The 20,832-nt window shown below is 44.6% G+C and overlaps 2 protein-coding genes across 4 annotated transcripts in view; one reads left to right on the plus strand and one right to left on the minus strand.

Moving 5' to 3' along the window:
* The window catches only part of SARAF (store-operated calcium entry associated regulatory factor), a 24,920-nt gene extending 19,525 nt beyond the window's left edge, over positions 1-5,395 (minus strand). The window contains exons 1-2 of one of the 2 annotated variants that reach the window (XM_069743150.1): positions 4,971-5,395; positions 4,085-4,263 (exon numbers count right to left, since the gene is read on the minus strand). In XM_069743150.1, the coding sequence (XP_069599251.1) occupies positions 4,085-4,263; positions 4,971-5,049 (258 nt within the window). In that variant the 5' untranslated portion in view covers positions 5,050-5,395. The remainder of the gene's footprint in view (positions 1-4,084; positions 4,264-4,970) is intronic. The other variant, XM_069743151.1, reaches the window with a different exon arrangement.
* LEPROTL1 (leptin receptor overlapping transcript like 1) lies at positions 5,254-17,083 on the plus strand. 2 transcript variants are annotated; one of them, XM_069743153.1, is made up of 4 exons: positions 5,254-5,385; positions 10,760-10,835; positions 11,198-11,384; positions 16,443-17,083. In XM_069743153.1, the coding sequence occupies exons 1-4, from the start codon at positions 5,370-5,372 to the stop codon at positions 16,557-16,559; spliced, it is 396 nt and encodes a 131-aa protein (XP_069599254.1). In that variant the 5' UTR covers positions 5,254-5,369; the 3' UTR covers positions 16,560-17,083. The 2 variants fall into 2 exon arrangements, with proteins under 2 accessions (XP_069599254.1, XP_069599253.1); XM_069743152.1 differs by lacking the exon at positions 5,254-5,385 and adding an exon at positions 10,438-10,562 and having other exon boundaries at positions 16,443-16,696.
* Positions 17,084-20,832: the final 3,749 nt, after the last annotated feature.

The following is a 20,832-nucleotide window of genomic DNA, read 5'->3' on the forward strand; positions in this document are numbered from 1 at the left end:
CTCTTTTCAAAACCACATTTGGCCAAGAGTATCAAACACTGGGGCACCGAAGTCCAGTTAGTGAGCAAGGCCGAAAAAAGACATTTGTCCATCCGGTTCAGCCTATATTCCGTCAGAATAAATCCCCAGATCTACGTCCTTCTAAAGAACCTAATAACTGTAAGATACAATATTGTTCTGCTCCAGGAAGACATCCAGGCTTCTCTTGAACCCCTCGACAGAGTTGGCCATCACCACCTCCTCAGGCAAGCAATTCCAGATTCTCACTGCCCTAACAGTAAAGAATTCTCTTTTATGTTGGGGGGTGGATTTATGAATTATGAAATGAAACAAATAGTCATGAATATTGTTTTTATTTTTTTGTGTGTGAACGGTGTAGATCCTACAGTTATAGGAGAAACATTTTCAGTGTTGTAACACATTTACCAAAATCAGGCGGCCTGGGAATCAGCTTCAAATTAATATCAGACAGATGGGTAAAGATATATGTGCCAGGTTCCTACCTATGCAAAGCTAAAATCATGAGAGGAAATATGGCATTATTATCTCCCACCTGGGACCCCAAAGTGGGGAGATATCCTGAAAGTCGAGGATGTCATAATTTTTGGGGACCTAGACGCATCCCATTGACCAGCCCCAATCGAAGGTCATTCAGGGGAGGATAGCCCATCATTGTAAAAGTAGTGGACAACCTCTTTGAGGAGCTGGAAGTCCTATCACCATTTACATAGAAATATAGCTAGCAAAGAAAGCCAGTGACAGGTGATTTATAGAAAGCCCATCCCAAAATGTGGTAGGATAGAACAAAAGAGAAAATGGGAAACACCTTTAGTGAAGCAAACTAAGAAAAGGAAAGCAAGGACAGAGTATTTGGACAGAGACAAATTGGGCTGTGGCTCAACAGGTTGGAAAACACCACGTAGCAAGAGGTCACCGAAACCAAGCAATGACACCGTTTCCCTTTATAGGGACTTTCTGTGGAAAACATGCTATCACATATCAGGTATTAACTTACTGTACAGTTTGAATCGAACAACAGAAATTTTTATCCCCAAAGGGGAACTTTTAGCTTCATTCTAAAATGGAGCGGCAGGTGGGATGTCTGACCGCCACTCAATTAATCTCTATGGGGCTGCCGGAAAAAGCCAAAAACAGAGCTGCTCAACTGCAAAGGGACTGACCGGAGAACAGGTCGCACATATGCCATCTAATGATAGAAGTGTCCTGCTCTGCAGATCAGTGACCGTCCCAACAGTCGGGACACAAATTATCAATAAGTTATGTATTCACTGGACAACCCCATTAGATACTAACCAAACAACACTAGGCAAACTATTAACTAATAAAAGTGTATGGGCAGATAACATGTACGCTGTAAGAAGTTGAATGAATTTATAAAGTTTAACAAAGCTTCTAATCTATAGAGACTGTGGAATGGCTTCATCTTTCTGAATAAGCAGTTGTGAAAGGGAACCTGTCACAGTGAAGACAGTCCAATCTCCCCGCAGCATATTACGCTGCATCCAAACAGCAGGGGCCAGGAGAAAATCTGGGTAGGGTATGTCATTTTCGATTTGCTTGATTTTTAATAGCTCAATCATTTTTTTTTTTTTTTAAATCAGACAACCCCTTCTCAATCCCTATGTTTTCCCCCAGTAAAATAACACTTCTCACCTCCGGTGTCAGTGCTGTTCCAGCTATGTCGCCACTGGTTCTCGGGGATAGTGTGACATTGTTATGTCACGCAATCTCTGTGGCCAATCAGAGGCCATTCACCCTTCTCTTCTTCAAATGAAACACATACAAGTGCTTACCCTCCTTGTGGAGTGTGTCAATGACTGCCTTCTGGACATCAGTCAAGTCAGCAGTCTTCCCCATGATTGTGGAGCCTACTGAAACAGACTAAGGGACCTTTTTTTAAACACAAGGAAGCCTTTGCAGGTGTTTTTTGTTCATTATTCTAATTTACTGAGATAATGACGTTTGGGTTTTCATTGGTTGTAAGCCATAATCATCAACATTAACAGAAATAAACTCTTGAAATATATCCCTCTGTGTGTAATGACTCTATATGAGTTTCACTTTTTGTATTGAAGAACTGAAATAAATTAACGTTTTCATGATATTCTAATTTAGTGAGAAGCACCTGTATATCCAGATGAAGTTAGAGAGCAGCAGTGAACAATTTCACGCAATTCCCAGCAGAACCAGTGCCGACACTGGAGAGGAGTTTAAAGTGTTATCATTTTATAAGGAGGAAACAGACATTGACAATGGGCTGTCTGAGTAGTGGACAACCCCTTTAGTTCTCAGACAACACCTTTATAGGTACAGCCTAAAGAGCGGATACAAAGTATCCAAAACAACACTCAAAGGAGGTATATAAAAATAATGGAAATTTTATTCAAAAATTAAAGGGAACCTGTCACCCCGTTTTTTGAGATTGAGCTATAAATACTGTTAAATAGGGCCTGCGCTGTGTGTTCCTATAGTGTATGTAGTGTACCCCGATTCCCCATGTATGCTGAGAAATAACTTACCAAAGTCGCCGTTTTCGCCTGTCAATCAGGCTGGTCAGGTCGGGAGGGCGTGGTGACATCGCTGGTTCTTCCTCAGCTTTACGTTGGTGGCGTAGTGGCGTAGTGGTGAAGACACAGCGCGCGATCTGCGCTGTCATCCCTTTCGTCGGTGGGGGCGGCCATCTTCCTGGGGCCGCGCGTGCGCAGATCGAGTGCTCTGCTGCACGGGGCTTCAGGAAAATGGCCGCGGGATGCCGCGCGTGCGCATTAGAGATCGCGGCGGCCATTTTCCCAAAGCCGAGTTTGCATCTCGGCTTTGGGAAAATGGCCGCCGCGATCTCTAATGCGCACGCGCGGCATCCCGCGGCCATTTTCCTGAAGCCCCGTGCAGCAGAGCACTCGATCTGCGCACGCGCGGCCCCAGGAAGATGGCCGCCCCCACCGACGAAAGGGATGACAGCGCAGATCGCGCGCTGTGTCTTCGCCACTACGCCACCAACGTAAAGCTGAGGAAGAACCAGCGATGTCACCACGCCCTCCCGACCTGACCAGCCTGATTGACAGGCGAAAACGGCGACTTTGGTAAGTTATTTCTCAGCATACATGGGGAATCGGGGTACACTACATACACTATAGGAACACACAGCGCAGGCCCTATTTAACAGTATTTATAGCTCAATCTCAAAAAACGGGGTGACAGGTTCCCTTTAATACATGTTACAAAAAAGATGTGAATCAAGAGTGTAAACATGAGACATGGAGGGATCAAAAAAAGAGGAAAGAACTCAAACAAGAATGAGTGGTAGAGCGGAATAGCATCAGGCTGCGGGTAGAGAAATAGCAGTGGAGTGAATGGGTCCTAACGAAACCCGGGATGTCAAAATGGTAACAAAGTGCATATGGTATAAACCGTAATGACCATTAAGACAAACCACAAAGTCAAGAATATTTGGTAAAGCTTACCCATAGTGCAGTTTTACCACCCGTCCGCAGTACTGTGGTACACATATATACACATCTATACACACAAAAATATGTCCCATGATATGTCTATACACACACACACACACACACATCTGCACACTCACACATACACATCTACACAAATATCTATACATACACCTACATAACTATACACATACCTATAGACACACACACACACACACACACACACATATCTACACAACTATACACACACACACATATCTACACAACTATACACATACCTATAGACACACACACACACACATATCTACACAACTATACACATATCTATACACACACACACATCTACACAACTATACACATATCTATACACATCTACACAAATATATATATATATATATATATATATATATATACATACATATACATACACACTCACCTACACAACTATACACATACCTATAGACACACACACATCTACACAACTATACACATATCTATACACACACATATCTACACAAATATCTATACATACACCCACATCAATACACCCACAACGGATGTTGTTAAGAGGTTAAAAACAAAACCATGTCCCATGCTTTCCACAGAGGACAATTCACCTGGACATCGATGCCATCCCATCCTCTGTTGTGGCACTGCACCACCGGCGGTACCGCGGCCCCACAGCCAGCACTGCCTCCAACACATTTCAGCTGTGGGACAGGGGCTGCCCGGCGCCCATTGGTGTATCTGTCGGCATATAACGTGATAGCCTGGATCTCCCTGAGCAATACCCGCTCTGAAAGAAATCAAATCATGGGTTATTCTCCATTTGTAAGCCATCAGATCAGTAGAATATGCTCAGTGTAACCCATACCGCATGTGACGCTGCATGCCACCATCAGTGGGGATATAGCTGGTGAGTCTCTAGTAAGGCTTCTTTCACACTAGCGTCGGGCCGAGGTTACCGACGCTAGCGTTGCCTCCACACAACGGGTGCAGCGGATGCTGCTTTTCAGCGCATCCGCTGCCCCATTGTGAGGTGCGGGTCGGAAAAGACGGTCCGTCGGCTGCAAAAAATGTTACATGGAACGTTTTTTGCGGCCGACGGTCGGCCGAAACACGGCGCGACGGTTGCGACGTGTGGCAATGCGTCGCGTAATGTTAGTCAATGGAGAAAAAACGCATCCTGCAAACACTTTTGCAGGATGCGTTTTTTCTGCAAAACGACGCATTGTGACGGATTGCAGTTAACGCTAGTGTGAAAGTAGCCTAAGGATCTATCGCACCCACACTAGATCGCAGCGGGGCTGCATGTCCAGGAGAACGCAGTGACACCGCACATGTGTGACCACCAGCCCTAGAGTCAGGGGTGCAGAGGAGGTCCCGCATGCGCAGCTGCTCCACTCACATGGGGGAGCACCGCCATCACACAGTACCTCCAGGTGATGGGTGGGAAGGCATGGGACAGTGCTGGGGCTCACCCCGGGCCTGGCCTCCTCTTACCGTGCTCATTCCATCCTGCGACCCCCGGCAGGTGCACTGCAGCCAGGACCGGGAGGAGCAGCAGTCCCGCAGGCGCCATCGTGCTCACACAGGCCAGGCAGACTCACAAATGTCGCATTACACGGAGTTTCATCAGTTTCCTCTACCTGCAGCTTGTCAGATCTCTATTGGTCGAGCAGCCGGAGGGGCGTGGTTTTCTAGACGTTTGTCTGTTTACTAATAAAGTTGTACAAGAGGATAAACAATGCGGGCTGAGAAGTGCGCTACTTCCGGCGGAAGCGGTGCGGTCTCCTCTGTGTACAGACTAGCCGAGATTGCCGAGTAGCAGCTGTGAGTGGCCGCAGTGTGGAGCGGGCAGTGTGGAGCTGGGAGGTCACAGGGCGCCATTCCGCTGCGGCTATGGCTGGGATTAAAGGTAATGTCCTGAGGGATGTGTATGGGAGCGCTGTGCTCAGCACGGCTCTGTATAGTGCATGGACCCTGGGGACGCCTCTGCTCTCACCAGGGGCGGACACAGTGCAAGAAATGTCTGAGTCTCCCTTTTCTATGGCTGCAGAGTTATATGTATCATTTTTTACAGTCTACCCTCATTATATATACACACAATGCCCTCTCTTTATGTATAGTGCCTTCCTGTATTATATAGTTCCCTCTTGTTATGTACAGCACCGTCCCTTACATACTGGATTCTCATTATTTACAGCTCCCTCTTCTTTATTACATACTGTCCGCTCTTGTTAGATCTAAATTGAAATGATGGCTGATGGAGCATGGGAAAGCATCTTTTGTGATGGATGCGGATGATGGACTGGTCTTCTGGTCACTGGCTGCTCCCTCAGCTGTCATTTTACAGTTAACAAGAGGGGACTCTATGTAATACAGAGGGCGCTGTCAATAACAAAAATAATGAGAATACTCCATGTAAGGGACAGTGCTGTAGATGACGACATGTTACTGTGTAATAATGGATGGTGCTCCGCATAACAGGATTCTACATGATAAAGGATGGCACCATACATAAATAGAAAGGATGTTGTGTAATAAGGGATGGCATTATATATAATAAGAGGGGGCTGTAATTAAGGATGGCTAATTGTATAACAAAAACGTAATCTATACAAAGGGATGGCCCTATAAATAACAAGAAAGCACATTATATACTAGGGGATGGCGCCATACATAATAAGGCTACATTCCTGTATCCATGTGATGTCTATGCTGCCCAATATTTTTTTTTTCTTGAACAGCACACAACCATACTATTGAGTGGGGAAAAATATGCAACAAAAAAGCATTTAAAAAACATTGTAAAAACACATTTTATGCATCCTTTTTACTGCAACCACATTAGGATTTACAGCACTAGTTTACTGATAAAAATCCTGAATTGAAAACACAAAAAAGCACAGTAAAAGCAAAAACACTCTGTTGCAAAAAAATCACAGTGGACAGCAAGTGCTAGTAAAAAGATGGAAAAAACGGTATTTGGTTGATACGTTTTTTTACAAAACAATGTATACTAAGCTGCTCCACCAATCGTCAAGGTATACCCATATCAGAGCAGTCCTAACTGATGTATGCAATCCCTATCTGAGGTATTAAAAAACCTGATCATCTGTACAATAACATGGTTCAGAGAGGAAATGTCCAATGTGGACACACATTGATTTTACCACGTCGTGTACTGGAAAACGCAAAAAAAAAAAATCCAAGTGCAGTGAAATTGCAAAAAAAAGTGCAGTCCCACACTTGTTTTTTGATTGGCTTTTTTACTAGGTTCACTAAATGCTAAAATTGACCTGCCATTATGATTCTCCAGATTATTACGAGTTCATAGACACCAAACAAGTCTAGGTTCTTTTTTTTAAGTGGTGAAAAAAAAAAAAAATTCCAAAGTTTGCTAAAAAAAATTTGCGCCATTTTCCGAGATTTAGTTTCTCCATTTTTCGTGATCTCGGGTTGGGTGAGGGCTTATTTTTTTGAGCGCCAAGCTGACGTTTTTTAATGATATCATTTTGGTGCAGATAAGATCTTTTGATCTCCCGTTATTGCATTTTAATGCAATGTCACGGCGATGAAAAAAAACGTAATGTTGGTGTTTTGACTTTTTTTTTCCCCTCCCTTTACCGTTTTGCAATCAGGTTAATCCTTTTTTGTTATTGATAGATCGGGTGATTCTGAACGCGGCGATGCCAAATATGTGTATGATTGATTTTAGTGTTTTATTTTGAAAGGGGGGTGATTTGAACTTTTATATTTTTTTAATTGCTCCCAGCAAGTTGGCACCAAAGAGGTATCCAGGAGACCTCAGGTTGTCATGCCAACACAACGGTGACTCGCGATCATGTGACGGGGGTCACTGGTGTGCGTATTTCCAGCCCGATGGCTGGAAGAGCGACTTTAAAGGCCGCCGTCAGTTTGACAACGGCATTTAACTGGTTAATAGCCGCGGGTGGATCGCGATTCCACCCGCAGCCATTGCAAGCACAGCTGTTCAAAACAGCTGACATGTCCCTTGAAAGATGTGGGCTCACCGCCAGAACCCACATCAAATGGAGTGAGTAAAGGGTTAATGTTCTTTTTGATGTCAATTGAGTCATTTTGCATTTCTTCCATTTCCTTACTATTGCACCAACAGTTGTCTCCTTCTCACCCAGTGTCTTGCTTATGGCCCATTCCAGCTTTGTGCAGGTCTATGATTTTGTCCCTGACATCCTTACACAGCCTGGGTTGGCTGAGATCAGCCCTACTTACAAAGCCTGTCATCCTGCCTGTGCCTGAACGCTGAGAATCCGGGGGCTTCTCCAGGAATCCCGGGGGCTTCTCCAGGAATCCCGGGGGCTTCTCCAGGAATCCCGGGGGCTTCTCCAGGAATCCCGGGGGCTTCTCCAGGAATCCCGGGGGCTTCTCCAGGAATCCCGGGGGCTTCTCCAGGAATCCCGGGGGCTTCTCCAGGAATCCCGGGGGCTTCTCCAGGAATCCCGGGGGCTTCTCCAGGAATCCCGGGGGCTTCTCCAGGAATCCCGGGGGCTTCTCCAGGAATCCCGGGGGCTTCTCCAGGAATCCCGGGGGCTTCTCCAGGAATCCCGGGGGCTTCTCCAGGAATCCCGGGGGCTTCTCCAGGAATCCCGGGGGCTTCTCCAGGAATCCCGGGGGCTTCTCCAGGAATCCCGGGGGCTTCTCCAGGAATCCCGGGGGCTTCTCCAGGAATCCCGGGGGCTTCTCCAGGAATCCCGGGGGCTTCTCCAGGAATCCCGGGGGCTTCTCCAGGAATCCCGGGGGCTTCTGCATCATAGAGCCAGCAAGGCATTAACTGAGAGAAATGGGCCCCTTCTAACATATTTTTCTGATTGCATCCCCCCTTCCTCTCCTCTTAGTGTAGATGCTGCCGTAGAAAGTTTAAAAAAAAAGTTGAAAAAAACACACAAGTTTAGTTCACCCCACTCTTTGCCCCATTAAAAATAAAACCATTAACAGAAAAAAAAATGCACGTTTTGTATTTCTGCACTCACAAAAAAAAACAATATATCGAAATATAAAGTAAATTAATCGGATCGTTAAATGACTTAGCAGAAAAATAAAAATCAAACTGCCAGAATAGCATGGTTTTGGCCTCAAAACATTGCAGTAAGAAGCAATCAAAACATTGTATCTTCCCCCAAAATGGTATCCCTAAAAATGACAGCTTAGCGCACAAATAAGCCCTCACCCAGCCCCAGATTCTGAAAAAATGAAAACGCTATTGGTGTTGGAAAATGGCAAGAAAAGAAAGAAAAATAAAAGCTTTTTTTTTCCCATCACTTAAATAATACAAATAATGAAAACTTTTTTTTTTTTTTTCAAAGACATACTGATAGGGATTTTAGACTGTGACCCCCATTGGGGACAGCCATGATAATGTCTGTAAAGCGCTGCAGAATATGTTGGCGCTATATAAAAATAAAGATGATTATTTATTTTTTTTCTGCGTACTGACCTGGAAAATCATAATGGCAGGTCAATTTGGCTGTATAGTGAACACAGTAATAATAATAATAAAAAAATTGCAATTGTGAAATTGAAGGTTTTTTTTTGTTTGTTTTTTTTTGCAATTTTAGGCTATGTGCACACGTTGCGGATTGGGGTGCAGAATTTTCTGCACAAAATCCGCATCTCCTGTCAGAAAACGCAGGTGCAGATTTGATTCTTTTTTTTTGTGCAGATTTCATGCGGTTTTTTTTTGTTTTGTTTTTTACCACTGTGGATTTCTATAATAGAAGGGTGCAGAAACGCTGCAGATCCGCACAAAGGAAGTGACATGCTCCTTCTTTTGATCCGCAGCGTTTTTCATGTGGAAGTTTCCGCACCATTAGCACAGCATTTTTTTTCTTTCCCTATTGATTTACATTGTACTGTAAATCACTTTGCAGATCTGCAGCGTTTCTGCGCGGAAAAAAAACGCTGCGGATCCGCACTAAATCCGCATTGTGTGCACATGGCCTTACCATTTTACCACATTTGGATTTTTTTTTCCCCTGTTTTCCAGTACACTATATGTTGAAATGAATGGTGTCATTCAAAAGTACAGCTCATCAAATAGAAAAACATGCTGCATATATGGCTATTTTAACAGAAAAAAAAAATTATATTTATTTATTTTTGGCTAAAAACCCCAGTGCAGGTGCATATGGCTTTAATATTTGATTTCTTATGACTGTGACATTGGATGTCTTGGAAGAAGTTATACCGTAATTTTTATTGGGGGACCAGCACCTATGCAGCCTTACTGCTGCTTCCTTATGTAAAAATGTGTTGACAGGTTCCTTGTAAGTGATGTTGGAGCATTTCTACTACAGACTTCAGTTCTCTGGCCAACCTCCCCGAACCTGGCACACAATAGTATGTAATAAAATGTGCCCTGCTTATATGAAGAGCTGAGTGAATTTCTTCAGGTCCCCGGTTATTTGAAAAGCTATAGCGCTTGCCGAATAAGCTGCAGAGGGAACCCGGAAACATGGAGCGCGCCGGCAGATCGGTGCTCAGGTGTCGCGGCTGTGTCGCTGTCACAGTACAATGCATGGAGAGCACAACACATTGTCACTGTCACACAGCCGCGACACATGCAGCAGCGGAACCGATCAGCCAGCACGCTCCATGTATCCGGATTCTTTTTGCAGCTTATTCGGCAAGCGCTATAGCTTGTCAAATAAGCAGGGACCCGAAGGATTTCGCTCAGCGCTACTTATAAGTCACTGCAATGTGCTTCATTCCAAGGAAATGCATTCACAACTGATCTAGAACATTGCACGTGGGTTACAAGTAAGTGGCTGTATACCCCACAATTAAGCAGAGAAGTGTTCACAAGATTCGGATCGTGCACCTTTTTACAGGGAGGGCAGAAACCTCCAGAAATCTGCCACATTGAGCTTTCTTGAAGGAAGTCCCTGGAGGGATTAGATGGTCAGATGACTGTCTCCTGACTGCTCACCCGGCTCATCGCCTGAAGTTCACATCCTCCAGTCTTAGCTGTTGTTTGGACACCAATAAGTCCCAGTGTGACCAGTCCTATTTGTGTCTTTCCAGCTATGGATGGTACTAGACAGGAGAACTGCGGTAGGAATCACAGCAGTAAACTGGACTCTTTCCTACAAGAGACTAACTTGCTGTCCTTTTTCTCCTCCTGACAGGGAGACAGGATAAGATTTATTTATATTCACTATATTCCTGCATAATTATGACCTGCGTCTGAGACTTGCTTTTTTCCTCAGTGAATGATGTTGAGATTAATTTCCGGGAATTGTCTATTTTAGCTCTGATCAGCCTCTCATTTGGCGGAGCCATTGGATTGATGTTTCTGATGCTGGGGTGTGCGCTGCCTCAGTATAGGTAAGTGGCTTTGATCCTTATTGTCATTTCTGGTGGCAGTTAGTAAATACTGTTACATATTCTAGAATGTAACCTCTATATATTACCCGTGGAAGAAAGGACTAATTAGGATGGGAACAAGGCGTGTACTAGTACTGCCCTGTAACCTAGGTCTTGGGGAAAATTTCTGAAAATGATTGAAACTCCTATCTATGATTATAAACTGGAAATCCACCTATAAGTAATGTTCATGTACATCTCTACATAGCGGTGCCTTTGTATGTGGAGGCATGAATTGTGAGACGTTGTTTAGCTCTTTCAGCCTTGTTATGATGTCACTCAGATTTTCTCGTGTCACTTTTTTCCCCTTCCATCTTCTGCAGTCAGTATCTTCCGCTGTTTGTCCTGTTTTTTTACGTGTTGGCACCGATTCCATACTGCATAGCAAAACGAGTGGTAGATGACACAGATGCTGCAAGTAATGCATGCAAGGAGCTGGCCATCTTCCTCACAACTGGCATCGTGGTCTCTGCGTTTGGACTCCCTATTGTCTTTGCAAGAGCAAACTTGGTAAATACTGAACGTGTTTTGCAAAGTGGCTTAGGTCTTCTATACGTATAATGTGTAATATGGTTCCATGTGCTGGAAACTAGAGCAGTTTCCTTCTAGCTTGATATTCTTTTATACATTTGGTTTGTTACTTTTCAGTGCACCTTTACTGGGTTCCTGTGTGCTGACGATCCTGAATTAGTTTGACTTTCCTCTTTCAAATGTGACTCCATGGCCCTTTCACGCAGCATTCTTGCACATGTACGTTGGGCCCATCTGTGCTTGCATCCTTACATACACCCGCCCACCCCCCCCCCATCCCCTTCCCCGCAAAACCGAATTTGGGCGTATGTGTAATGGGGCCATAGACTATGATGGCGCCGACAGTCAATATGTGCTTTGATGTGCATCAATTTTTGGGTGGTTAGGTGGACTCTCAGATGTAGTTGACTGCGTCTGGGCGTCCACCTCCAGTAGACATATACACCCAAAAATGATGCATGTCAGAGCACAAGGTGACTGTCGGCACTATTATAGTCTATGGCCCCGTAGCTCATGCGTCCAAATCCTAAATTTCTCTAGTAACCCCCCACGACAGCACACCTGGAGGATGTTACCCCTTTCCTAATAGGGACAGGAAATGTCAAGAGGTTAAATAACCCCTCCCTCATCCTCCCCTCAGTGTTCTTTCCTGTCCCTACTAGGGATGAAGAGGTCATCCCAGGTGCACTGTGTCGGCAGCGGTCACCGGGAGGAATAGAGATAATCTGGCCGGGCAGCTGGGATCAGACTTACGTCCATTCCCCGTCGCTGCTCCCGTCTCCTCCGACTCGGGACTCCTTCGCCACCATTCCGCACCTGCGGGTAAGGTCTGGGGCGTTCTTCGGCTGGAGGCCTCTCTGAGCTCTCCAGCCCTTCTCCTCCTCCGCGCTCGCGTGTGTGAGTACTTCCGGTCTGAAGCCGGCGGCCGGATATGACGTTAGACGCCGACTGGCTTCACTGAACAGGAAGTTCCTTGTGCGTTCCAGCTGGAACGCTAGGCAAACAGCGTGGAAGACGTCGGCGTTCTCCCCCCACGTACTTCCGGAGGAGGAGGTCCTCATCCAGGAGGACAGGTGCTGCGGTCCGGTCGCCTATATATTCAGGCCCTGGACAGGAAGACATCGCAGGTAGGACCACTGTGTGGTGAAGACTATGGAGATGTCTGCTTCCTCGCGCTCTGCAGATCACAGCACCATCCCGGCCCCAGTGAGTAGTCTGGCCCTGGGTGTCCATTCCCTGATGTGGGTTGTAGTCTTATGATTCCTTCTCCCCTTCCTTTTTAGGGGGACAAGGAACCCACATCAGGAAGCAAAACAAAAACTACCCGCAAATGCGCAGTTTGTATGAAGAAGCTGTCCTCTTCATACAAGAAATCATTGTGCAAAGAATGCACAGACAAAATTATCAGGGAGGAACAGCAAAGGTCATTATTCCAGCCTATTTCTGATAAGGAAACCAAATGGAACCCATCGGATGATAATCAATTTAAAACCTCTGAATCAATATGTAACCTACAGAAGATTCAGAATGGAGTCCGTGAGATCGACAGTACCCTTAATAGGGCAAGACTTCGTCATGGCAACCATCGACTTACAGGACGCATATTATCACGTCCCAGTCCATCCAACCTATCGAAAATTTCTAAGGTTTGCGGTCACCAGAGGAGAGGTTATAGACCACTTCCAGTTCAATGTCCTCCCATTCGGACTATCGTCAGCTCCAAGGATCTTCACAAAGGTCATGTCCGAGGTAATGGCCTACATCAGAAGTCGGCAGATATGCATAATCCCATACCTCGACGACCTCTTGGTAGTGGCTCCCACGGTTCCAATTCTACAGGAACATCTTCAAACAACAGTCCAGATCCTGTCATCCCTGGGATGGGTGGTAAACCCCCCAAAAATCGGATATGGTTCCGTCCACAACGAAGATCTTTTTAGGGGTCTTATTAGACTCCCACAACCAAACCTCTTTCTTGCCCGAACAAAAGCGTTCCCTGCTTACATCAAAGATAAGAATGTTGCGGGACAAGAAGAAAGTATCTCTAAGATGGGCCATGTCGGTTCTAGGAACCATGACATCTTGCATCCAGATGGTGACATGGGCACAAGCCCACACCAGGATACTTCAGACCCATATTCTATCAAGCTGGGACGGATCCCCAGGTTCTCTACACAAAAAGATCCGGATACCACCGCATGTAAGGTCCTCATTGACATGGTGGCTACAAAAAGAGAACTTAATAAGAGGAGTTCCCTGGTTGCAGGTCCCAGCAGTGACCATAACAGTAGATGCCAGCGGGAAAGGTTGGGGAGCTACGGTAGACCAGCACATATTCCAGGGATTCTGGTCAACCGAAATAGCACAGCAATCCTCAAATTTCAAAGAGCTAAAAGCAGTAGAAGTTCTCAAAGCGGCAGTAACTCTTGTACAAAATTCCCATATAAAAATATACTCAGACAACATGACAACAGTTGCCCACCTTCGCCATCAGGGAAGTACAAGACACGAGGATCTAAAAAGAATATCAGCGAGAATATTTTCGTGGGCCGAAGAACATGTTCTCTCCATATCCGCCCTACATATAAAAGGAGAGATAAACGTACAAGCCGACTTCCTGAGCAGAACAGAGGTCCATCCAGGAGAATAAAGCCTAAACCCAGAAGTCTTTCAGATACTGGTCAAAAGATGGGGACAACCAGAAGTGGACTTGTTCGCGAACAGTCAGAACGCAAAGGTAGACCAGTTCTTCTCGCTAGATCCGATGAATCCGGGGTTAGCTGTGGACGCATTGGTCCAGCCATGGACATTCTCACTAGCATATGCTTTCCCGCTATTGCCAGTCCTACCAAGAGTCCTGCAGAAGATAAGGGCAGAAAAACTCAATGTGATCTTAGTGGCTCCACTTTGGCCCAAAAGAAGTTGGTTCGGGGCCCTCATCAGCCTAAAAATAGATGGGCCAATAGCACTTCCACCAGTCAAAGACCTTCTCTATCAGGGGCCAATACTCCATCCAGATCCCGAGAGGTTACACCTAAATGCCTGGCTTCTGAATTCTCAATTCTGAGGACCAGAGGGCTATCAAAGAGAGTAATTAAAACACTACAAAAAAGCCGTAAAACAGTCACTAATTCTATCTACCAAAAAATCTTGAAGACTTTTATCACATGGTGTGCTCCTGAACAACCTAACCCAGACAGACCGAACCTAGCCAGGATCCTGGATTTCCTACAAGATGGGCTGGAAAAGGGTCTCAGACCCAGCACCCTCAAGGTACAAGTGGCAGCCTTAAGCTCTTATTTGACCAGTCTTTAGCTGACCATAGATGGGTGAGAAGATTCATGACTGCAGCATCCCGCATATCTCCAAGACCCATAAATATAGTTCCATCCTGGGACTTGAATATAGTCCTGAAAGGACTTACACTGCCACCGTTTGAGCCCTTGTCATCCATAAGTATGGATAAACTCGCCTAGAAGACCACCTTCATGGTAGCCATAACAAAGCCAGAAGAGTTGGTGAACTACAAGCCCTGTCAATCAATGAGCCCTACATGAAGATTCTTCAGGACAGGCTTATCCTGCGATTAGACCCATCCTTTCTCCCAAAGGTCGTCTCTGATTTCCACAAATCGCAGGAGATAATTCTTCCGTCGTTCTATCAAGAACCAAAGAATGAGGAAGAGGAACATTTCCATACTTTGGATGTTCGAAGAATGGTACTCTATTATCTTCATGCATCAGAGAAGATTAGAAAAGATCAGAATCTGTTTATTCATCTTCTCGGCCAGAATAAGGGGAAGAAGACTTCCAGATCCACAATTGCAAATTGGATCAAAAGAGCAATCCTGGAGGCTTATCAAATTCAAGGCCTTCCACCACCAGAAAAGCTCACAGCCCATTCTACTAGAGCAACAGCTGTCTCCTGGGCCGAGAAAGCCAGTGCTTCCATCGAGCAAATATGCAGAGCGGCTACGTGGTCCTCGGTCCATACGTTCTCCAAACATTACAGGCTTGACCTGATGTCAAAAGAAGACTTGGCTTTCGGAGAAAAAGTCCTTAGTGCTGTAGTCCCTCCCTAAAAAAATTACTCTTGGGTACTGCTCCAGGTGTGCTGTCGTGGGGGGTTACTAGAGAAAATAGAATTATTCTTACCGTTAATTCGGTTTCTAGTAACCCACCACGACAGCAGGAGTAATCCCTCCCTTTTGCTTAATATACGTTCTGAAAAGAATAAATATAATTTGAAGCATTCATTCTCCTGTGGTCCTTTATAATAACACTGAGGGGGAGGATGAGGGAGGGGTTATCTAACCTCTTGTCATTTCCTGTCCCTATTGGGAAAGGGGTAACATCCTCCAGGTGTGCTGTCGTGGTGGGTTACTAGAAACCGAATTAACGGTAAGAATAATTCTATTTTTGTGCGGAGGTTAGGTGGAGCCTGCATGTAAGCCCTGTCGGGTCCTACGTACGTGGGCAAAAATGCTGCGTGAAAGGGCCCTTAGCTTTCTGACCTCTCTATTATGTAGCAACAGAAATATGCCTCTATTCTCCCAATAGTCCTTACTATCCAAGATGTCATTAGATTCTCAACTTGGCGTGTTCTATTAACATTGTAATCTAAGTTCATTTTATTAGGAGCGCAAGGGTTTTGATATGTTGAAAACTCATGTAAATAAGATTGGCGTCATTATAGCATTTTGTTTTTTACAAGCTTTTTATTTTGTGACATTTTTGTTCATGCAGTCTTCAAGTTCTGTTGTGAAGCCTAAGAATAAAGTTGGCAACAAAATGCCTTACACGAAATGTCAGTTTGATTAAAATGGACCATACACTAAAACACAATTGTGAAGAGCCTTGTGGTTAAAATGGAAAAAAAACTTTTTTTTTTTTTTTTTTTTTGCCACATGTCACCAACCTCGTATACTTTTTCCTCTTCTGCCACCAGCCCCATGTTCTCAGCCTTAGGGTGACAGGTTTTGTGTAGAATGTAATGAAGATTACTTATTTATTTGTGCCACTGATCTCTTGTCCACAGATTCGCTGGGGAGCTTGTGCGCTTGTCCTGACCGGAAACACAGTCATCTTTTCTACCATTTTAGGCTTCTTTCTAGTGTTTGGCAACAATGATGACTTCAGTTGGCAGCAGTGGTGAAGTACAATGCCAGAACTGAACTCTACAAAACGACCATGTTCCTGACTCCAGGGAAAGGACTAAGCACAGCTATAACTGGCATCAGCATGTGGAGTCCCGCCATTGTTTAATCATGCTTTTGCCATGAACATGTAGAATGGCTTACCAGGAATCTACTTGCAGAGATCGAAACCCGCTTCCTTGATGTGTTCTGTTCAGTGTTCATACCTCTTCTGTAGGTTTAAATATTTATTTTTTATAAATATAACTGTGGGTTTTTTTTTTTTTTGTTTTGCCATTCCATTTTCATGGTCCGTCTCTATGTATTAAGTAGCTGTCAGAGAAAAATGCCATAGAAATGCACTTTTCATTTAGGGTGTTAATATAAGTGTGTTAAGCTATCATAGCCATGCTTATGAATGAAATGAGCACTGTATTTTTGTTTTTATTTATTTTAAGAAGGATTTCGATATGAATTCGTGCCCTAGTTTTTTTTGTTTTAGATACTTCTAAAGTAAATTTCGAATTCCCTTTTCCGTTAGCTTAAATAAAGAAAAAAAATGGCAGAAGTAGTTTTTGCAGCTGCTAAGTACATTTCATAAGGACAGCAAAAAAAGACTTCTTCTGGGTTGGTTGGAGGGATGGGTGGTGGTACATGCTGAATAATAGTCTGGGCGAAAGCTACCCAAATCTGTAGAAGGGGGCACAGATCTGTTCTAGTCTAGGCTGTTCATTGACAATAGGGCTGGTTTCTCATAGCCAAAGTATGATTAAAAATTATGATCCATATTAGAAATGTAAACCTTGACCCCAGTCTGGTTCAGTAGAACCGGAGCAGTTTTATTATACATTTCTATGATTGCAGTTAATTAGAACTGCAAGGGTTCAGGTTTGTGCCCATACTAATGTGGTCATGTAAAAGCAGCATGTGAGGGGTTGAAATAAAACGCCCTGAATCTTGGTCCTGATGTTAGTCACCTGATGCATACCTTTTATATTAGAGGGATGACATTTGCATACAGATGTTCCTCGGTGTCTCATAATAGTCAGGATGCACATCTTACAGTTTTTTTTTGTTCCATTTCCTCTTGTGATTTGGGTTAAACAGCCCTTACTATTAGTGATGAGCGAATATACTCGTTGCTCGGGTTTTCCTCAGCACGCTCGGGTGACCTCCGAGTATTTTTTTTAGTGCTCTGAGATTTAGTTTTCATCGCTGCAGCTGAATGATTTACAGCTACTAGACAGCTTGAATACATGTGGGGATTCCTTAGCAACCAGGCAACCCCCACATGTACTCAGGCTGGCTAGTACCCATAAATCATTCAGCTGCCGCGATGAAAACGAAATCTCCGAGCAGTCATAAATACTCGGAGGTCACCCGAGCGTACTCGAGAAAACCCAAGCAACGAGTACACTCACTCATCACTTCGCTCATCACTACTTACTATCTATATAATACATTAGTTAATGAACAAATCATCCATGCATATCACAAGTCCTTGTGCTATTTGGATGAATACAGTCCTTCCAGATGTCGACCTCTTTTTCCTGCACAATATGTGAGTAGAGGGAAATAAGCCATTGACAAGAGTATGGCAGTGGATTTTTCCCTTGAAAACAGAAGGACAGGCTTGTTAAATCCACTGTGCCCGGGAACAATGTGGGCATACAGCGAGTGAAGTATGTATTGAACACGTCATCAATTTTCTAACTAAATATTTCTCTAAAGGTGCTCTTGACATGGAATTCTCACCAGATGTTGGTAACAGTCATCCAGTGCACAAAGGCAAAGAAATCATAAGCCATAGATGTTCATAAATTGTGTAATAATGAGATGTGACACTGGGAAAAATTATTGAACATGCTTACTGAAATTTATTTAATACTTTGTACAGAAGTCTTCGTTAGTGATGACAGCTTTCAGACACCTTCTGTGTGGAGAAACTAGTCGCATGCGTTGCTCAGGTGTTTTTGGCCCATTTTTTCCACAAACTCACTCTTCAAATCCTGAAGGTTCTGTGGGCTCATTCTATGAATTCTGAGCTTTAGATTTTTCCATACATTTGGAAGCTTTATTTTCTTTCACTGATGATCCAATACAGTTTTCTTGGCTGTGTATTTGGAATCATTGTCTTGTGGAAATATCCATCCTTGTTTCATCATCATCCTGGTAGATGGCAGCAGATTTTTATCAAGGATGTCTCAGTACATTTATTCATTCATACTTTCTTCAATATGAAGTTTGATCTAATACCATCAAGGAGAGACAGTTTTATAAATAGAATAAAATATAACTAAAGTATAATTAAAAGGGCCTAGAATAAAAGCAAACACGCAAAGACCACCTTACTATAATAAAGTGAAAGTCCTCAAAAAACCACTGCTTGTATAAGATAAAAAGATTCGATCTCACCAATGTGCCAGGACTGTGGTGTTTCCTTATGGAGTCTTGACCTCTGAACCGCGTAGAATAATAAAGCCACATGTACTAATTCTGGAATTCTAGTGATTGAGCAGCGCAGAAATTTACCACAATTATCCCAATCTGTATCTAAGGGCTAGTCCTTCATAGACTCGTGGATCTGCTGCAGCGAATCCTTTCAATGGTTCAACTCTGCTACATCTGGTGAGTGCAATCTTATGGCTTGACCTTCTCAGATAAGACACTATTTGCGCTCTTTCCTTCAACAGTTTTCATATCGTGGCACATTGGTGAGATCAAATCTTTTTTTGTACGAGCAGTGTTTTTTTTTGAGCACTTCCACTTTATAATATTACTAGATGGTAGCCCGAAGGGTATTCTAGAATATATATGCATAGTGTATTGTGCAGACCGCTACGTCATCATCTCGCGAGATCGCAGCATGGACCGGTTACCGGAGCGTCGCGAGGAGCGGGCAAGGCCTGTTGTGGATCCGAGGGGCCGACGGACGGTGAGTATATAACGATTTTTTTATTTTCTTTATTATTTTTAACATTAGATCTTTTTTCTATTGATGCTGCATAGGCAGCGTCAATAGTAAAAAGTTGGTCACACAGGGTTAATAGCAGCGTTAATGGAGTGCGTTACACCGCGGTCAACGCTGCCATTAACCCTGTGTGAGCACTGACCGGAGGGGAGTATGCGGGCGCTGGGCACTGACTGCGGGGAGGAAGGAGCGGCCATTTTCTCCCGGACTGTGCCCGTCGCTGATTGGTCGTGGCTGTTTTGCCACGACCAATCAGCGACTGGATTTCCATGACAGACAGAGGCCGCGAGCAATCAATATCCGTGACAGACGGAAGTGACCCTTGGACAATTATATAGTAGATATTAAGGTGGTCTTTGCATGTTTTGTTTTTATTCTAGGGCCTTTTAATTACCGTATATACTCGAGTATAAGCCGAGATTTTCAGCCCATTTTTTGGGGGCTGAAAGTCCCCCTCTCGGCTTATACTCGAGTCATATACCCGGGTGTCAGCAGGGGAGGGGGAGCGGGGGCTGTGTAATCATACTTACCTGCTGCGGCGCGGTCCCTGCAGTCCCTGGCTTCTCCGGCGCTGCAGATTCTTCCTGTACTGAGCGGTCACATGGCACCGCTCATTACAGAAATGAATAGGCGGCTCCACCTCCCATAGGGGAGGAGCCGCATATTCATTGCTGTAAATGATCGGTGCCATGTGACCGCTCAATTACAGGAAGAAGCTGCAGCGCCGGAGAAGCCAGGGACTGCAGGGACCGCGCCGCAGCAGGTAAGGGGAGCGCAGCGCTATAATTACCTGCTCCTCGCTCCGGTGCGGCTCCGTCTGCAGCGTCCTCTAGCAGTGACGCTCAGGTCAGGTTGCTGAGCGTCAGTGCTGGAGACGGAGCCGCACGAGGAGCAGGTAATTATTGAAAGCGCCGGCGTCCTGAGAAGAGAGGTGAGTATGTGATTTTTTTTTTTTTTTTTTTTATGGCAGCACCAGCAGCATTCTAAGGAGCACCTATGGGGCCATAATCAAAGGTGCAGAGCATATATGGGGCACAGCATTCTAAGGAGCACCTATGGGGCCATAATCAAAGGTGCAGAGCATATATGGCACAGCATTCTAAGGAGCACCTATGGGGCCATAATCAAAGGTGCAGAGAATATATGGCACAGCATTATAAGGAACACCTATGGGGCCATAATCAAAGGTGCAGAGCATATATGGCACAGCATTATAAGGAGCACGTATGGGGCCATAATCAAAGGTGCAGAGCATATATGGCACAGCATTATAAGGAACACCTATGGGGCCATAATCAAAGGTGCAGAGCATTATATATGGC

Source organism: Ranitomeya imitator, chromosome 1 (assembly GCF_032444005.1).
Source record: "Ranitomeya imitator isolate aRanImi1 chromosome 1, aRanImi1.pri, whole genome shotgun sequence".
Taxonomy (NCBI): Eukaryota; Metazoa; Chordata; class Amphibia; order Anura; family Dendrobatidae; genus Ranitomeya; species Ranitomeya imitator.